The 16,467-nt window shown below is 35.4% G+C and overlaps 1 protein-coding gene across 3 annotated transcripts in view; it reads right to left on the reverse strand.

Moving 5' to 3' along the window:
• The window catches only part of ACBD6 (acyl-CoA binding domain containing 6), a 197,859-nt gene that overhangs the window by 122,462 nt on the left and 58,930 nt on the right, over nt 1–16,467 (reverse strand). For all 3 annotated transcript variants that reach the window (XM_073216834.1, XM_037021109.2, XM_073216835.1), the window contains exon 4: nt 6,525–6,607. In XM_073216834.1, coding sequence (XP_073072935.1) covers nt 6,525–6,607 — 83 coding nt within the window. The remainder of the gene's footprint in view (nt 1–6,524; nt 6,608–16,467) is intronic.

Here is a 16,467-nt window from a genome sequence, read left to right on the forward strand (position 1 = left end):
CACCCAATACAGGAGCACCAACATACCTGAAACAAATATTAACAGAACTAAAGGAGGAAATAGAATGCAATGCATTCATTCCAGGAGACTTCAACACACCACTCACTCCAAAGGACAGATCCATCAGACAGAAAATAAGTAAGGACACAGAGGCACTGAACAACACACTAGAACAGATGGACCTAATAGACATCTGTAGAACTCTACATTCAAAAGCAACAGGATACACAGTCTTCTCAAGTGCACATGGAACATTCTCCAGAGTAGACCACATTCTAGGCCACAAGAAGAGCCTCAGTAAATTAAAAAAGATTGAAATTCTACCAACCAACTCTTCAGAACACAAAGGCATAAAACTAGAGATAAATTGTACAAAGAAAACAAAAAGGCTCACAAAGACATGGAGGCTAAACAACATGCTCCTAAATAATCAATGGATCAATGAACAAATTAAAATAGAGATCAAGGAATATATGGCAACAAATGACTACAACAACACAAAGCCCCAACTTCTGTGGAACGCAGCTAAAGCATACTTAAGAGGAAAGTGTATAGCAATTCAGGCATACTTAAAGAAGGAAGGACAATCCCAAATGAATAGTCTAACATCACAATTATCGAAATTGGAAAAAGAAGAACAAATGAGGCCTAAAGTCAGCAGAAGGAGGGACATAATAAAGATCAGAGAAGAAATAAACAAAATTGAGAAGAATAAAACAATAGAAAAAATCAATGAAACCAAGAGCTGGTTCTTTGAGAAAATAAACAAAATAGATAAGCTCCTAGCCAGACTTATTAAGAGAAAAAGAGAATCAACACACATCAACAGAATCAGAATGAGAAAAGAAAAACCATGATAGACTCCACAGAAATACAAAGAATTATTAGAGAACACTATAAAAACCTATAAGCTAACAAGCTGGAAAACCTAGAAGAAATGGACAACTTCCTAGAAAATACAACATTCCAAGACTGACCAAGGAAGAAACACAAAAGTTAAACAAACCAATTACGAGCAAAGAAATTGAAGCGGTAATAAAAAAACTATCCAAGAACAAAACCCCTGGGCCAGATGGATTTACCTCGGAATGTTATCAGACATACAGAGAAGACATAATACCCATTCTCCCTAAAGTTTTCCAAAAAACAGAAGAGGAGGGAATACTCCCATACTCATTCTATGAAGCCAAGATCACCCTAATACCAAAACCAGGCAAAGACCCCACCAAAAAAGAAAATTACAGACCAATATCCCTGATGAACATAGATGCAAAAATACTCAACAAAATATTAGCAAACCAAATTCAAAAATATATCAAAAGGATCATACACCACGACCAAGTGGGATTCATCCCAGGGATGCAAGGATGGTAACAACATTCGAAAATCCATCAACATCATCCACCACATAAACAAAAAGAAGGACAAAAACCACATGATCATCTCCATAGAAGCTGAAAAGGCATTCAACAAAATTCAACATCCACTCATGCTAAAAACTCTCAGCGAAATGAGTATAGAGGACAAGTACCTCAACATAATAAAGGCCATATATGATAAACCCACAGCTAACATCATACTGAACAGTGAGAAGCTGAAAGCTTTTCCTCTGTGATCAGGAACAAGACAGGGATGCCCACTCTCCCCACTGTTATTCAACATAGTACTGGAGGTCCTAGCCATGGCAATTAGACAAAACAAAGAAATACAAGGAATCCAGATTGGTAAAGAAGAAGTTAAACTGTCACTATTTGCAGATGACATGAAATTGTACATAAAAAACCCTAAAGACTCCACTCCAAAACTACCAGAACTGATATCAGAATACAGCAAAGTTGCAGGATACAAAATTAACACACAGAAATCTGTTGCTTTCCTAAACACTAACAGTGAACCAATAGAAAGAGAAATCCATTCACAACTGCATCAAAAAGAATAAAATACCTAGGAATAAACCTAACCAAAGAAGTGAAAGACCTATAACCTGAAAACTATAAGACACTTTAAAGAGAAATTAAAGGGGACACTAACAAAGGGAAACTCATCCCATGCTCTTGGCTAGGAAGAATTAATATTGTCAAAATGGCCATCCTGCCCAAAGCAATATACAGATTTGATGCAATCTCTATCAAATTACCAACAACATTCTTCAATGAACTGGAACAAATAGCTCAAAAATTCATATGGAAACACCAAAGACCCCAAATAGCTAAAGCAATCCTGAGAAGGTCATATGGAAACACCAAAGACCCCAAATAGCTAAAGCAATCCTGAGAAGGAAGAATAAAGTGGGGGGGGGATCTCACTCCCCAACTTCAAGCTCTACTACAAAGCCATAGTAATCAAGACAATTTGGTACTGGCACAAGAACAGAGCCACAGACCAGTGGAACAGACTAGAGACCCCAGACATTAACCCAAACATATATGGTCAATTAATATACGATAAAGGAGCCATGGACATACAATGGGGAAATGACAGTCTCTTCAACAGATGGTGTTGGCAAAACTGGACAGCTACATGTAAGAAAATAAAACTGGATCACTATCTAATCCCATACACAAAAGTAAATTCAAAATGGATCAAAGACCTGAATGTAAGTCATGAAACCATAGAACTCTTAGAAAAACACATAGGCAAAAATCTCTTGGACATAAACATGAGCCACTTCTTCATGAACGTGTCTCCCTGGGCAAGGAAAACAAAAGCAAAAATGAACAAGTGGGACTTCAAGTTGAAAAGCTTCTGTACAGCAATGGACACCATCAATAGAACAAAAAGGAACCCTACAGTATGGGAGAATATATTCGAAAATGACAGATCCGATAAAGGATTGACATCCAAAATATATAAAGAGCTCATGCACCACAACAAACAAAAGGCAAATAATCCAATTAAAAAATGGGCAGAGGAGCTGAGCAGACAGTTCTCCAAAGAAGAAATTCAGATGGCCAACAGACACATGAAAAGATGCTCCACATCGCTACTTATTAGAGAAATGCAAATTAAAACCACAATGAGATATCACCTCACACCAGTAAGGATGGCTACCATCCAAAAGACAAACAACAACAAATGTTGGCAAGGTCGTGGAGAAAAGGGAACCCTCCTACCCTGCTGGTGGGAATGTAAATTAGTTCAACCATTGTGGAAAGCAGTATGAAGGTTCCTCAAAATGCTCAAAATAGAAATACCATTTGACCCAGGAATTCCACTCCTAGGAATTTACCCTAAGAATGCAGCAGCCCAGTTTGAAAAAGACAGATGCACCCTTATGTTTATCGCAGTACTATTTACAATAGCCAAGAAATGGAAGCAACCTAAGTGTCCATCAGTAGATGAATGGATAAAGAAGATGTGGTACATATACACAATGGAATATTATTCAGCCATAAGAAGAAAACAAATCCTACCATTTGCAACAACATGGATGGAGCTGGAGAGTATTATGCTCAGTGAAATAAGCCAGGCAGAGAAAGACAAGTACCAAATAATTTCACTCACACCTGGAGTATAAGAATAAAGAAAAACTGAAGGAACAAAACAGCAGCAGAATCACAGAACCCAAGAAGGGACTAACAGTTACCAAAGGGAAAGGGACTGGGGATGATGGGTGGGAAGGGAGGGATAAGGGCAGGGAAAAAGAAAGGGTTCATTATGATTATTAGCATGTATAGTGTTGTGGGGCGGTATGGGGAGGGCTGTACAACACAGAGAAGACAGGTGGTGATTATACAGCATCTTGTTACACTGATAGACAGTGACTGTAGTGGGGTGTGGGGGTGGGACTTGGTGAGGTGGGGAGCCTGGTAAACATAGTATTCTTCATGTAATTGTAGATTAATGATAGCAAAATAAAATAAAATAAAATAAAATGTATTTACATGTCAAAAAAATAATTTAAAAAAAAAAGAAGAAGAAGAAAACAAATCCTACCATTTGCAACAACATGGATGGAGCTAGAGGGTATCATGCTCAGTGAAATAAGCCAAGCGGAGAAAGACAAGTACCAAATGATTTCACTCATCTGTGGAGTATAAGAACAAAGAACAACTGAATGAACAAAACAACAGCAGAATCACAGAATCCAAGAATGGACTAACACTTACCAAAGGGAAAGGGACTGGGGAGCATGGGTAGGAAGGGAGGGATAAGGGCAGGGAAGAAAAAAGGGGGTATTACGATTAGCATGTATAATGTGTGCTGGGGTACGGGGAGGGCTGTGCAACACAGAGAAGACAAATAGTGATTCTACAACATCTTACTATGCTGATGGACAGTGACTGTAATGGGGTTAGTGGGGGGGACTTGGTGAAGGGGGAACCCTAGTAAATATAATGTTCTTCATGTAATTTTAGATTAATGATAACAACAACAAAAAAAAGCAAAGTCAAAAAATGATCTCAATTTATTTACCTAACTAGGAAAGGAAAATAGCCTATACATTTTTTTAATTGCTTAGGGAAAGAGGTGAGGATGGGCATATCACAGAAAATCAAACCAGCACTACCTACATTATCATAGGCTGTTCGGCTAACTCTCCGTGAGCATCAGACTGTCAGTGCCTTGAGGGAAGCAGCTGTGTGTAGTGTGAACACAGGACTATGGGAAAACCGAAGGAACAACTAAGCCCTCCTCCTATCATGTAGAAAAATGACTCAAAAGGTTTACTGACTTGATTTGAGCATTTTATAGTTTGATTAGTAGGGTTAAGGTTCTAAGTACTGTTTTTATTTTAAAAGACTTAAGATAGAATATACAAATAAGAGCCCCAAAACACTTTTTGAATATATAAAGGTTGAGGGGAAGACATGCTAAACTCTGGAAATGTTTTTTAAACTTTGCCTCCTCAAAACTGTTTGGGGTCCTCATGGTCCCTAAAAGGGATGAGGGAGGCAAATGCACTTTAGGCCAGCAGCTGCCTTAAGGGTATCTTCACTCCCTTCGATTCTCCATCAGCTTTCCCCTACCCCACCCCAAATGACCTTCTAATCTAAGTAAAAATGTGTTTGCCTTGCAAGTAGATTCAAGATAGGACCCCTAATATTAACTAATTGATCAACTAACTGGTAATTAACTGGAAACAATGAACATTTCAAGTTTTTGATTCATAACAATATTATTAATTTTCCTCCTAGAATACTACCTGGGGGTATGTACTACATCTTTATGTGGTGATAATGTTGGCAAACGTCTGCAAAAATGAAGCATAAATTTTTTATACAATTTCCGCTTCACTCTATGAAGATAGATATCTTCCAGCAATAAATTTAGGTTCACTTGAAAAGTAAAGCTTATTTATTTCACGTTAATAAGTAAGAAAAGTAAAGTTCAGATAACTCAAAAAGGGGAAGAGTCAGAGATTCTTATTTCTTGTTTTTGTTTCTAAAATAAGAGTCTTAGAAGAATACATCACATGACTTTAAAGCAGGCTAGAATCCTTATCCTGATTTACATGGAGTGTTGAAAGAAAACAATTACCAGAAAATTTTATACGTAACAAAATTTAAGACACTTGTTAAAAACTACAAAATGTTCTTTAAAAAATTTAAATTGTGGTAAAAAAAAAAGCCACATAACATAACATTTACCATCTTAACCATTTTTAAGTGTAGAGTTCAGTAATGTCAAGGATATTTATATTTTTGTGCAGTTAATCTCCAGCATGTCTCCATCTTGCAACTGAAACTCTATACCCATTAGATAACAAATCCCCATTTCCCACTCCCTCCAGTTGCTGACAACCACCATTTTTTCTGTTACTATGAATTTGGCTATTCTTGACACCTCACAGAAGAAGAATCACTTCTGTTTGTGCCTATCTTATTTCGCTTGCATAATGTCATCAAGGTTCTAGCATGTGTCAGAATTTCCTCCTTTTTTTCCTTCATTTTGTGTATCCATTCATCTGTTGATGGACACTTGAGTGGCTTCCACCTCTTGGCTATTGTGAATAGTGCTGCTATGGGTGTCCGAATATACCTTTGAGATTCTGCTTATAATAATTTGGGATATAGAATCAGAAGTAGAATATCTGAATCATATAGAACTTCTTTGTTTAACTTTTTTAGGAACCTCCAAAATGTTTTCCTTAGTGTACCATTTTAAATTCCAAAATGACTTTTTAATTTGTAGCTAGAATAAATAAATTATGACTTAAAATAGTTAAAAGAAACAATGATATTTTGAGGCAAGTTACAACAACAGTAACAAAAATCAATAGCTTTAGACTGAGACACAAAATCTTGTCCTACCAACTACTTATGTGGTAGGAAAGTTTACTATCTGGCACTAATTCAGATACTTAATGATTTTAAAGATTATACACTTAAAAAATTATTTTCTCCTATATATTATCTTACTAGAGATACCACCAAATCAGTCTCATTTTAAGAAAAATTTCTTCACATATGGAAGTTTTCAGGCTTAAAAAATACACACACACACAGACACACATACACACATACACACATATATGTGTGTGTATATGTATCCCTATTATTAAAGACCAGAAGGAAAATTACCTGATGATTTCTTCATGGTATAGAGAACTAACAACTGGCCCACCAAAACCAGTATTTACTTCTTTTCCTTTCTTCTCTGGTGACTGTGGGGAAAAAAAAGGAAGAGGTGGAAAAAAGACATGTTGACTAAAGCAGAGTATAAACCAGATATGAAATACTACTTTGCTAAGGAATACTAAAGATTTGATGAACCACAATTTTTCTAAGGCCCTACTAACAATTCCAAGATGGTACCAGATAGGCAGGAGGACACTCAGGCTGTCACAGCAGTGGGATGAGTACCCCCCAGCGAGCTAAGGTCATTCTACAACCTTCTGAAGCCATCTAAAAAGGCCATCCCTCTCGCTGATTAGAAGATGTTAGCCATGTTCACTACGGAAAATACGGATGTTCAATGTGGGAAAATGAAAATCAAATATGAAATATAAATACATCAGGAAAAATCATACCTAGATTAACAAAAATTAAAGGTTCCAAATAAGAAAGAAACTAAACTGTAGTAAAACTTCAAATTCAACCATAAAGAAAATATTTTTAGGTGGCAAGAAGGAAGGAGAGAAGGTGGAAGGGAGAAAGGAAAGGAGGTTCATATCTAAAATAAAAGAAAAAGCAAGCAAACTGTTATGGAAACATTTTTCAAAATCCAGTATTCAATACACCTTGCCCCTCGTGTTCTCAGAAAGCACAGATTAAATTTAGAAATAAGATTCTTCCAAAATTTGTAATGTGTAAACAGTGAAGTTAGACATTACTATTGTCTGAAAGGATCAAATTGTAATCTTTACAAAATCCTACATCTCCAACATACTGACAGTTTTTAGGCCAGGCTACCCTGCAAAAATAAAAATTCTGACTCAACATAAATACTATCTTATAATCACAATTAATCACTTTTACTATTTAATATGACTGCAAAAAGACTTGTTTCACTAGACTAGAAAAATACAGGTAATCACCATACATACATACATGCACATATGAGTGTGTGTGTGTGTGTGTGTGTCTGTACTTTAAAGTAATTTATTGTTACTTATTTTGTTATTTTCTTTTGGTCTGAGAACCACTGGGTTGAGGAAGAAGATCCCAGAAACACAATATTCTATCAGTTCTTAACATTATTGGGGGAACTAATGTTTCAAGAAATGGTAGGACTTTTTTATGTGAATTAAGTCAGTTATCAATTTATGACTGAAACTAAGGTAGAATATCACAAACAACAACTACTGTCATGTTTAAATGACAAAATATATAGAGTATGCTAGTCTGCAAAGAATTTTCAGGTTAGAGAATGTTTTTCTTTACATTAAAAAAACATATAATTGGATTAAATGGGGAGAACTCATTTAATCCAATTATATTCTAATATATGCTCCAGTAGTTGATAAAGTTGAAATGCACTTGGTGCTCAAGAGAAGGTTGCTTAATGAATAACAAAACTGGAAATGAGAAAACCGGATATCAGAAGATAAAGAAAGAGATAGAACCAAGTACAGACTGTCAAGCACAGCTTCCTGAAAAAGAACAGAATCCAAGAAGATAACATAGGAATAAATCTAGGTGACCTTGGGTTTGGCAATTACTTTTTAGATAAAACACCTGATAACTTAATCTTTACTAAAATTAAAAACATCTGCTCTGTGAAAGATACTGTTAAGAAAATGAAATGAGAAACCACAAACTGGGAAAAAATCTTTGCAAAACACATATCTGATAAAGGACTGGTACTCAAAATGTATTTTTAATAACTCAACAACAAAATGACAAATAGAAACTTAAAGGCCAATAACCCAGACAAACATAGATTTAAAAATCCTCAAGAAAATATTAGCAAAAAGAATTCAACAATACATTAAAAGGATCATATACCACAATCAAGTTGGATTTATTACAGGGATGCAAGGATGGTTCAACATCTGCAAATCAATCAATCAATGTGATATGACTCATTACCAAAATGAAGGGTAAAAACAATATGATCATCTCAGTTGATGCAAAAGGAGCCAACATTCAAATATGGTAAAATCTTTCAAAAAAGAGGGTACAGAGGGATATATATCAACACAATAAAGTCCATATCTGGCAAACCCACAACTAAGATGATACTCAAGAGTGAAAAGCTGAAAGATTTTCCTCTAAGATCACGTACAAGACAAGAATGCCCACTCTAACCACCTTAATTAGCATTAGAAGTTGTAGCCACAAAAGTCAAATAAGATAAAGAAATAGAAGGCATTCAGATCAGAAAGGAAGAAGGAAAACTGCCACTATATGCAGATGACATGAAACTATATATAGAAAACCCTAAAGACTTCACCAAAAAACTGTTAGGACTAATAAACAAATTCAGTAAGACTGCAGGATACAAAATCAATGAACAAAAATCTGTCTCATTTCTATATACTAATAATGAATTTCAGAAGGAGAAATTAAGAAATCAATCCCACAATGCTTCAAAGAGAATAAAACCCCTAGGAATAAATGTAGCCAAGGAGGTGAAAGACATATGTAAACTATAAGACACTGATGAAAGAAACTGGAAAGACATAAATAAATAGAAAAATATTCCATGATCATAGGTTGGAATAATTAATATTGTTAAAATGTCCATACCACCTAAAGCAATCTAAAGATGAAATGCAATACCTATCAAAACTCCTAGGGCATTTTTCACAAAAATAAAATAATCTTAAAATTTATGGAACCTCAAAAAACCCCAAGTAGCCAAAGCAATATTGAAAAAGAAAAACAAAGATGGAGGCATCATGCCTCCTGATTTCAAACTGTATTGCAAAGTTACAGTAACCAAAAAGCATTGGCATAAAAATGGACACACAGATCAATGAGAGCCAAGACATAAATCCATGCATGTATGGTTAATTAATTTACAACAAAGGAGCAAAGAATATTCAATGGGAAAAAGACAGTCCCTTCAATAAATGGTGCTGAGTAAACCTGACAGTCACATGCAAAAGAATAAAACTGGATCACTATCTTACACCATACACAAAAATTAATCAATGACTTGCATGTAAGACCTGAAACAATAAAACTCCTAAAAGAAAACATAGGTATGAGTTTCTTACATAAGTCCAGGTGATGATTTTTATATTTATTTTGGCCAAAAGCCATAACAAAAGCAAAAATTAAAAAGTGCAACTACATCAGACTGAGAGCTGCTGTACAGCAATGGAAACCATCAACAAAATGAAAAGACTTCCTACTGAATAGAAGAAAATATTTGCAAATCATGTATTTGACAAGGGGTTAAAATATATAAAGAACTCATTAAACTCAGTAGAAAAAAAAGCAATCTGATTCAAAAACTGGCAGAGGATCTTAATAGACATTTTCCCAAAGAAGACACATAGGTGGCCAACAGGTACATGAAAAGCAGCTCAATATCACTAATTATCAGGGAAATGCAAATCAAAACCACAATGTTAGAATGGCTATTATCAAAAAGAGAAGAAACAAGTGTTCGGGAGGTCGTGAAGAAAAAGCAACACTTGTAGATGACTTGGGGATGAAAATTGGTATAGCCACTATAGAAAACAGTTATGAAGGTTCCTCAAAAACTTAAAAATACAACTATCATATGATTCAGCAATTCCACTTCTGGGTATTTATCCAAAAGAAACAAAAACTTTAACTCAGAGAGATATACACACACCCATGTTCACTGCAGCATTATTTACAATAGTCAACGAATGGAAACAACCTAAGGGTCTATAAATGGATGAATGCATAAAGAAAATGTCACACACACACACACACACACACACACACACACACACACACACACACACACACACACACACACACACACACAGGAACTGTATTGAACCATAAAAAAGAAGGAAGTCTTGCCATCTGCAATAACACTGATGGACCTTGAGGGCATTATGCCAAGTGAAATAAGTCAGATAGAGAAAGACAAATACTGATGACCTCACTTACATGTGGCATCTAAAAAAACAAAAACAAATCACAAAAACAAATTCATAGATACAGAGAACAGATTGATGGTTGCCAGAAGCAGGGGTGTTGGAGGGTAGAAGAAATGGGTGAAGGTGGTCAGAATTCCTAATTATAAGTCATGAAGGTGTAATGTAGTGCATGGTGACTATAGTTATTACTACTGTGTTGTATATTTGAAAGTTACTGAGAGAGTAAATCTCAAAAGTTCTCATCACCAGAAAAAAAATTATAACTATGTAATGGTAACAGATGTTAACTAGACTTACTGTGGTGGTCATTAAGCAAAAAAAAAAAAAAAAGAAATAACCAATTTAAAAATGGTAAAAGATCTGAATAGACACCTTACCAAAGAAGATACACAGATGGGAAATAAGGAAATGAAAAGATGTCTGGCAACGTATGTTATGAGAGAACTGCAAATTAAAAAAATGAAATTGAAATATGACTACACACCTCTTAGAAGTGCTGAAATCCAAAACACTGACAACACCAAATGCTGGTGAGAATGTGGAGCCATCAGGAACTCTTATTCATTGCTGAATGAAATGCAAAGTGAAACAGCCATTTTGGAAGACAGTTGGGGCAGTTCTAACAAAGAAAACTTACTCTTATGATATGGTCCAGCAATTGTGTATTTACCCGAAGAGGTCAAAAGATCATGCCCATGAAACTTGAATGTTTATAGCAGTCTTTCCTAACTGTGAAAACCAAGAAGCAACCAAGATATTCTCCAATAAGTGAAACAATAAAAAAATATTGTGGTATTCAATAGAATATTATTCAGCAATAAAAAGTGAGCTATTATAGATTAAGAAAAAAGGGTATGAACTCAAGTAAAATCAGAAATGAAAGAAGAGACATTACTATTGATGCCACAGAAATTTTCAAAGATTGTAAGAGACTACTATGAAAAATTATATGCCAATAAATTGGGTAACCTAGAAGAAATGGATAAATTCTTAGAAACATACAACCTATCATGACTAAATTATAAAGAAATAAAAAATCTAAATAGATCTATAACTGGTAAAGAGATTGAATCAGAAATAAAATATCTCCCAATGGAGAAAATCCCAGAACTATATATGACTTCACTGGGGAGTTCTACCAAACATTTTAAGAATTAATACCAGTCCTTCCCAAACTTCTCAAAAACACTGAAGAGGAAGGAGCACTTTCAGACTCATCTGATAAGGCCAGAATTACCTCAATACCAAAGCCAGACAAAGAAAGTAGAAGAAAACTTCAGAGCAATATCTGAGGAATACTGACACAAAAATCCTCAACTAAATACCAGCAAACAGAATTCAACAGCACACTAAGAGGATTATACACCATGACCAAGTGGGATTTTTTTTCCTGTGAACATAAGAGTGGTGTAGTTTAACATATAAAAACCAATCGATGCAACACACCACATTCACAAAATGAAGAAGAGTAATTGGCCAGCGCAAAGGCCCTATGGTGAGAGTATGGTTAGAATGTTAGAGAACTTAGTGTTCATGTCCTTTGCTGGAGGTTAATTAATATATTTTAGGGGTAAGACTAAAGCAAGAACATCATGAGATAATCATAGTTTCTACTAGTATCATTCACTGAACACCTTGGTGTAAAACAGGCAATTTGAGAGAGATACCTGTAGTATGCTTGGCATTTATTTGCTGTGAAAATACATACTAATAATTAGGAGTTATATGGTATTTTGGAAAGGGATGAGTTGCATTCTCTTTCTTTTTTTTAGAGCAGAAAAATGAGCGGAAAGTTTAGAAAGTTCCCACATACCCACCTCCCCCCAAATTTCCTCTATTACTAATATCTTGCATTAGTGTGGTATATTTGTTACAACTGATGGGCCAATATTAATACACTGTTATTTATTGAAGTCCATGAGTTTGCATTAGTGTTTACTCTTTGTGCTCTATATGGGTTTTGGACAAATGTATAATGACACATATCCACCATTATGATAACATTTACAGTGATTTCTCTGCCCTAAGATTTCTATGCTTCACCATTCATCTCTCCCTCCCTCTGAAGCCCTGGCAACTAATCTTTTTACTGTCCCCATAGTTTTACCTTTTCTAGAATATTATATATAATTAGACTCATACAGTATAAAACCTTTTCAGGTTGGTTTCTTTCATTTAGCAATATAAGTTTAAGGTTCCTCCATTTATTTTCATGCTGTGATAGCTCATTTCTTTTTCTGTTAAAAAAATTTAATTGTTAAATTTTTTAAAAAATACAAAATTTACCTTCTTTAACATTTTTAAGTATACAGTTCAGTAGTACTAATTATATCCTACTTTGCCTGGTTCAAAATACAAGATTTTCTCCAGTCTTCAGCATAAGAATATGGTGGGGCTCTGCGAAGCAAAATCTGTAAGAGTGACCTCCTAAAACTGGGCCCCCAGGAGTTTTTAACTCTCAAGCTAGTTCACACTGAGCCTCCAACAGTTCATCGATTACCATTTAAGTGTTCCTACCAGTATGGCTCAAGTAGCTTCTGCTCCCAGTAATAAGATCTTGGGTGTGATTCTTTGTACTCACTTGTCTCTCTAGTTTGGGGACTGGGCTTTTGCTCTATGACCTCAAATTTCAGAAGGATCTAAGATTAGTCCATGATTTTCAGTTTGGTCAGAATTTTGTTGTTGATGACAGGTATGATGGTTTACAAGTTCTTTACATGTAGAGCTGAAACTGTAAGTTTAATTATATTTTAAAGAGATTGTAAAATGAAAAAAAATCCATCAACATCATCCACTACATCAACAAAAAGAAGAACAAAAACCACATGATCATCTCCATAGATGCTGAAAAAGCATTCGACAAAATTCAATGTCCATTCATAATAAAATCTCTCAACAAAATGGGTATAGAGGGCAAGTACCTCAACATAATAAAGGCCATATATGACAAACCCACAGCCACCATTATATTTAACAGCGAGAAGCTTGAAAGCTTTTCCTTTAAGATTGGAAACCAGATAAGGATGCCCACTCACCCACTTTTATTCAACACAGTTCTGGAGGTCCAAGCCACGGTAATCAGACAACACAAAGAAATAAAAGGCATTCAGACTAGTAAGGAAGAAATCAAACTGTCACTGCTTGCAGATGACATGATATTGTACACAAAAAACCCTAAAGACTCCACTCCAAAACTACTAGATCTAATATCTGAATTCAGTAAAGTTGTGGGATACAAAATTAATACACAGAAATCTGTTGCATTCATATCACTAATGATGAACTAGCAGAAAGAGAAATCAGGAAAACAATTCCATTCACAATTGCACCAAAAAGAATAAAATACCTAGGAATAAACCTAACCAAGAAAGTGAAAGACTTATACTCTGAAAACTACAAGACACTCTTAAGAGAAATTAAAGAAGAAACCAATAAATGGAAACACAACTGTGCTCATGGATAAGAAGAATTAATATTGTCAAAATGGCCATCCTGCCTAAAGCAATCTACAGATTTAATGCAATCCCTATCAAAATACCAACAGCATTCTTCAATGAACTAAAGCAAATGGTTCTAAAATTCATCTGGAATCACAAAAGACCCCAAATAGCCAAAACAATCCTGAAAAGGAAGAATAAAGCAGCAGAAATTACACTCCCTGACTTCAAGCTCTATTACAAAGCCACAGTAATCAAGACAATTTGGTACTGGCACAAAAACAGACCCATAGACCAATGGAACAGACTAGAGAGCCCAGATATAAACCCAAGCATATATGGCCAATTAATATACAGGAAAGGAGCCATGGATATACAATGGGGAAATGACAGCCTCTTCAACAGCTGGTATTGGCAAAAGTGGACAGCTACATGTAAGAGAATGAAACTGGATTACTGTCTAACCCCATAAACAAAAGTAAACTTGAAATGGATCAGAGACCTGAATGTAAGTAACGAAACCATAAAACTCTTTAGAAAAAAACATAGGCAAAAGTCTCTTTGACATAAACATGAGCGACTTCTTCATGAGCATATCTCCCCGGGCAAGGGAAACAAAAGCAAAAATGAACAAGTGGGACTGTATCAAGCTTAAAAGCTTTTGTACAGCAAAGGACACCATCAGTAGAACAAAAAGACATCCTACAGTATGGGAGAATATATTCACAAATAACATGTCCAATAAGGGGTTGACATCCAAATTAGATAAAGAGCTAATGCACCTCAACAAACAAACAGCAAATAATACAATTAAAAAACGGGCAGAGGAGCTGAACAGACATGTCTTCAAAGAAGAAATCCAGACGGCTAAAAGGCACATGAAAAGATGCTCTACATCCCTAATCAGAGAAATGCAAATTAAAACCACAATGAGATATCACCTCATGCCAGTTAGGATGGCCAACATCCAAAAGACAAACAACAACAAATGTTGGCGAGGATGTGGAGAAAGGGGAACCCTCCTACACTGTTGGTGGAATGTAAACTAATTCAACCATTGTGGAAAGCAGTATGGAGGTTCCTCAAAAAACTCAAAATAGAAATACCACTTGACCCAGGAATTCCACTCCTAGGAATTTACCCTAAGAAAGCAGCAGCCCAGTTTCAAAAACACATATGCACCCCTATGTTTATCGCAGCACTATTTATAATAGCCAAGAAATGGAAACAACCTAAGTGTCCATCAGTAGATGAATGGATAAAGAAGATGTGGTACATATATACAATGGAATATTATTCAGCCATAAGAAGAAAACAAATCCTACCATTTGCAGCAACATGGATGGAGCTAGAGGGTATTATGCTCAGTGAAATAAGCCAGGTGGAAAAAGACAAGTATCAGATGATTTCACTCACACGTGGAGTATAAGAACAAAGCAAAAACTGAAGGAACAAAACATCAGCAGAGTCACAGAACCCAAGAATGGTCTAACAGTTGCCAAAGGGAAAGGGATTGGGAAGGATGGGTGGGAAGGGAGGGATAAGGGGGATAAAGGGGCATTACGATTAGCACATATAATGTGTGTGGGGGAACACGGGGAAGGCAGTATAACACAGAGAAGACAAGTAGAGATTCTATAGCATCTTACTACACTGATGGACAGTGACTGTAATGGGGTATGTGGTGGGGACTTGATAATAGGGGGAGTCTAGTAACCATAATATTGTTCATGTAATTGTACATTAATGATAGCAAAATAAAAAAAATGAAAGAAAAGCATTTTGTATTTAACCATATATTTAGCACTTCTGGTTCTCTTCATTCCTTTATGTAGGACCAAATTTCCATTTTATCTATTTTTCCTTTTACCTAAAGCTCTTCAAACATTTATTGTAAGGAGGGTCAGAGAGCAATGAATTATCTCTGCTTTTGTTTGAAAAAAAGTAATTTACCCTCACTTTTTTTTTGTATTGACATAAAATTAACCATTTTAAAGTATTCATTTGAATGGCGTTTAGTATATTCACAATGTTGTGCAACTACCACCTCCATTTGGTTTCAAAACATTTTCATCATTCCCAAAAAAACCCTTGACTCCATTAAGCAATCACTCCATAGTCCTTTCTCCCCCAAACCCTGGCAAGCACCTATCTCCTTTCTGTCTCCATGGACTCATCCATCCATTCTGGATATTTCATATAAATATTTGACCTTTTGAGTATGGCTTCTTTCACTTAGCATGTTTTTGAGGTTCTTCTACATTACAGAATATATCATTTATTTATCATGTACCTCATTCCTTTTTATGATTGAGTAATATTTTATGGTTTGTATACATACCCTATTTTGCTTCCATATTCACCAGTTGATAGACATTTGAATTTTTGTACCCTTTGGCTATTATGCTGCTATGAATTTTATGTACAGATATTTGAGTAGCTGCTGTTTACAATTCTTTCAGATGTATACCTAGGAGTGGAATTGCTGGATAAATGGTAATTTTTAGAGGAATTGCCAAATTATTTTCCATAGCAGCTGTACTATTTTACACTTCCACT

This window comes from Manis javanica, chromosome 11 (genome assembly GCF_040802235.1).
Source record: "Manis javanica isolate MJ-LG chromosome 11, MJ_LKY, whole genome shotgun sequence".
Taxonomy (NCBI): domain Eukaryota; kingdom Metazoa; phylum Chordata; class Mammalia; order Pholidota; family Manidae; genus Manis; species Manis javanica.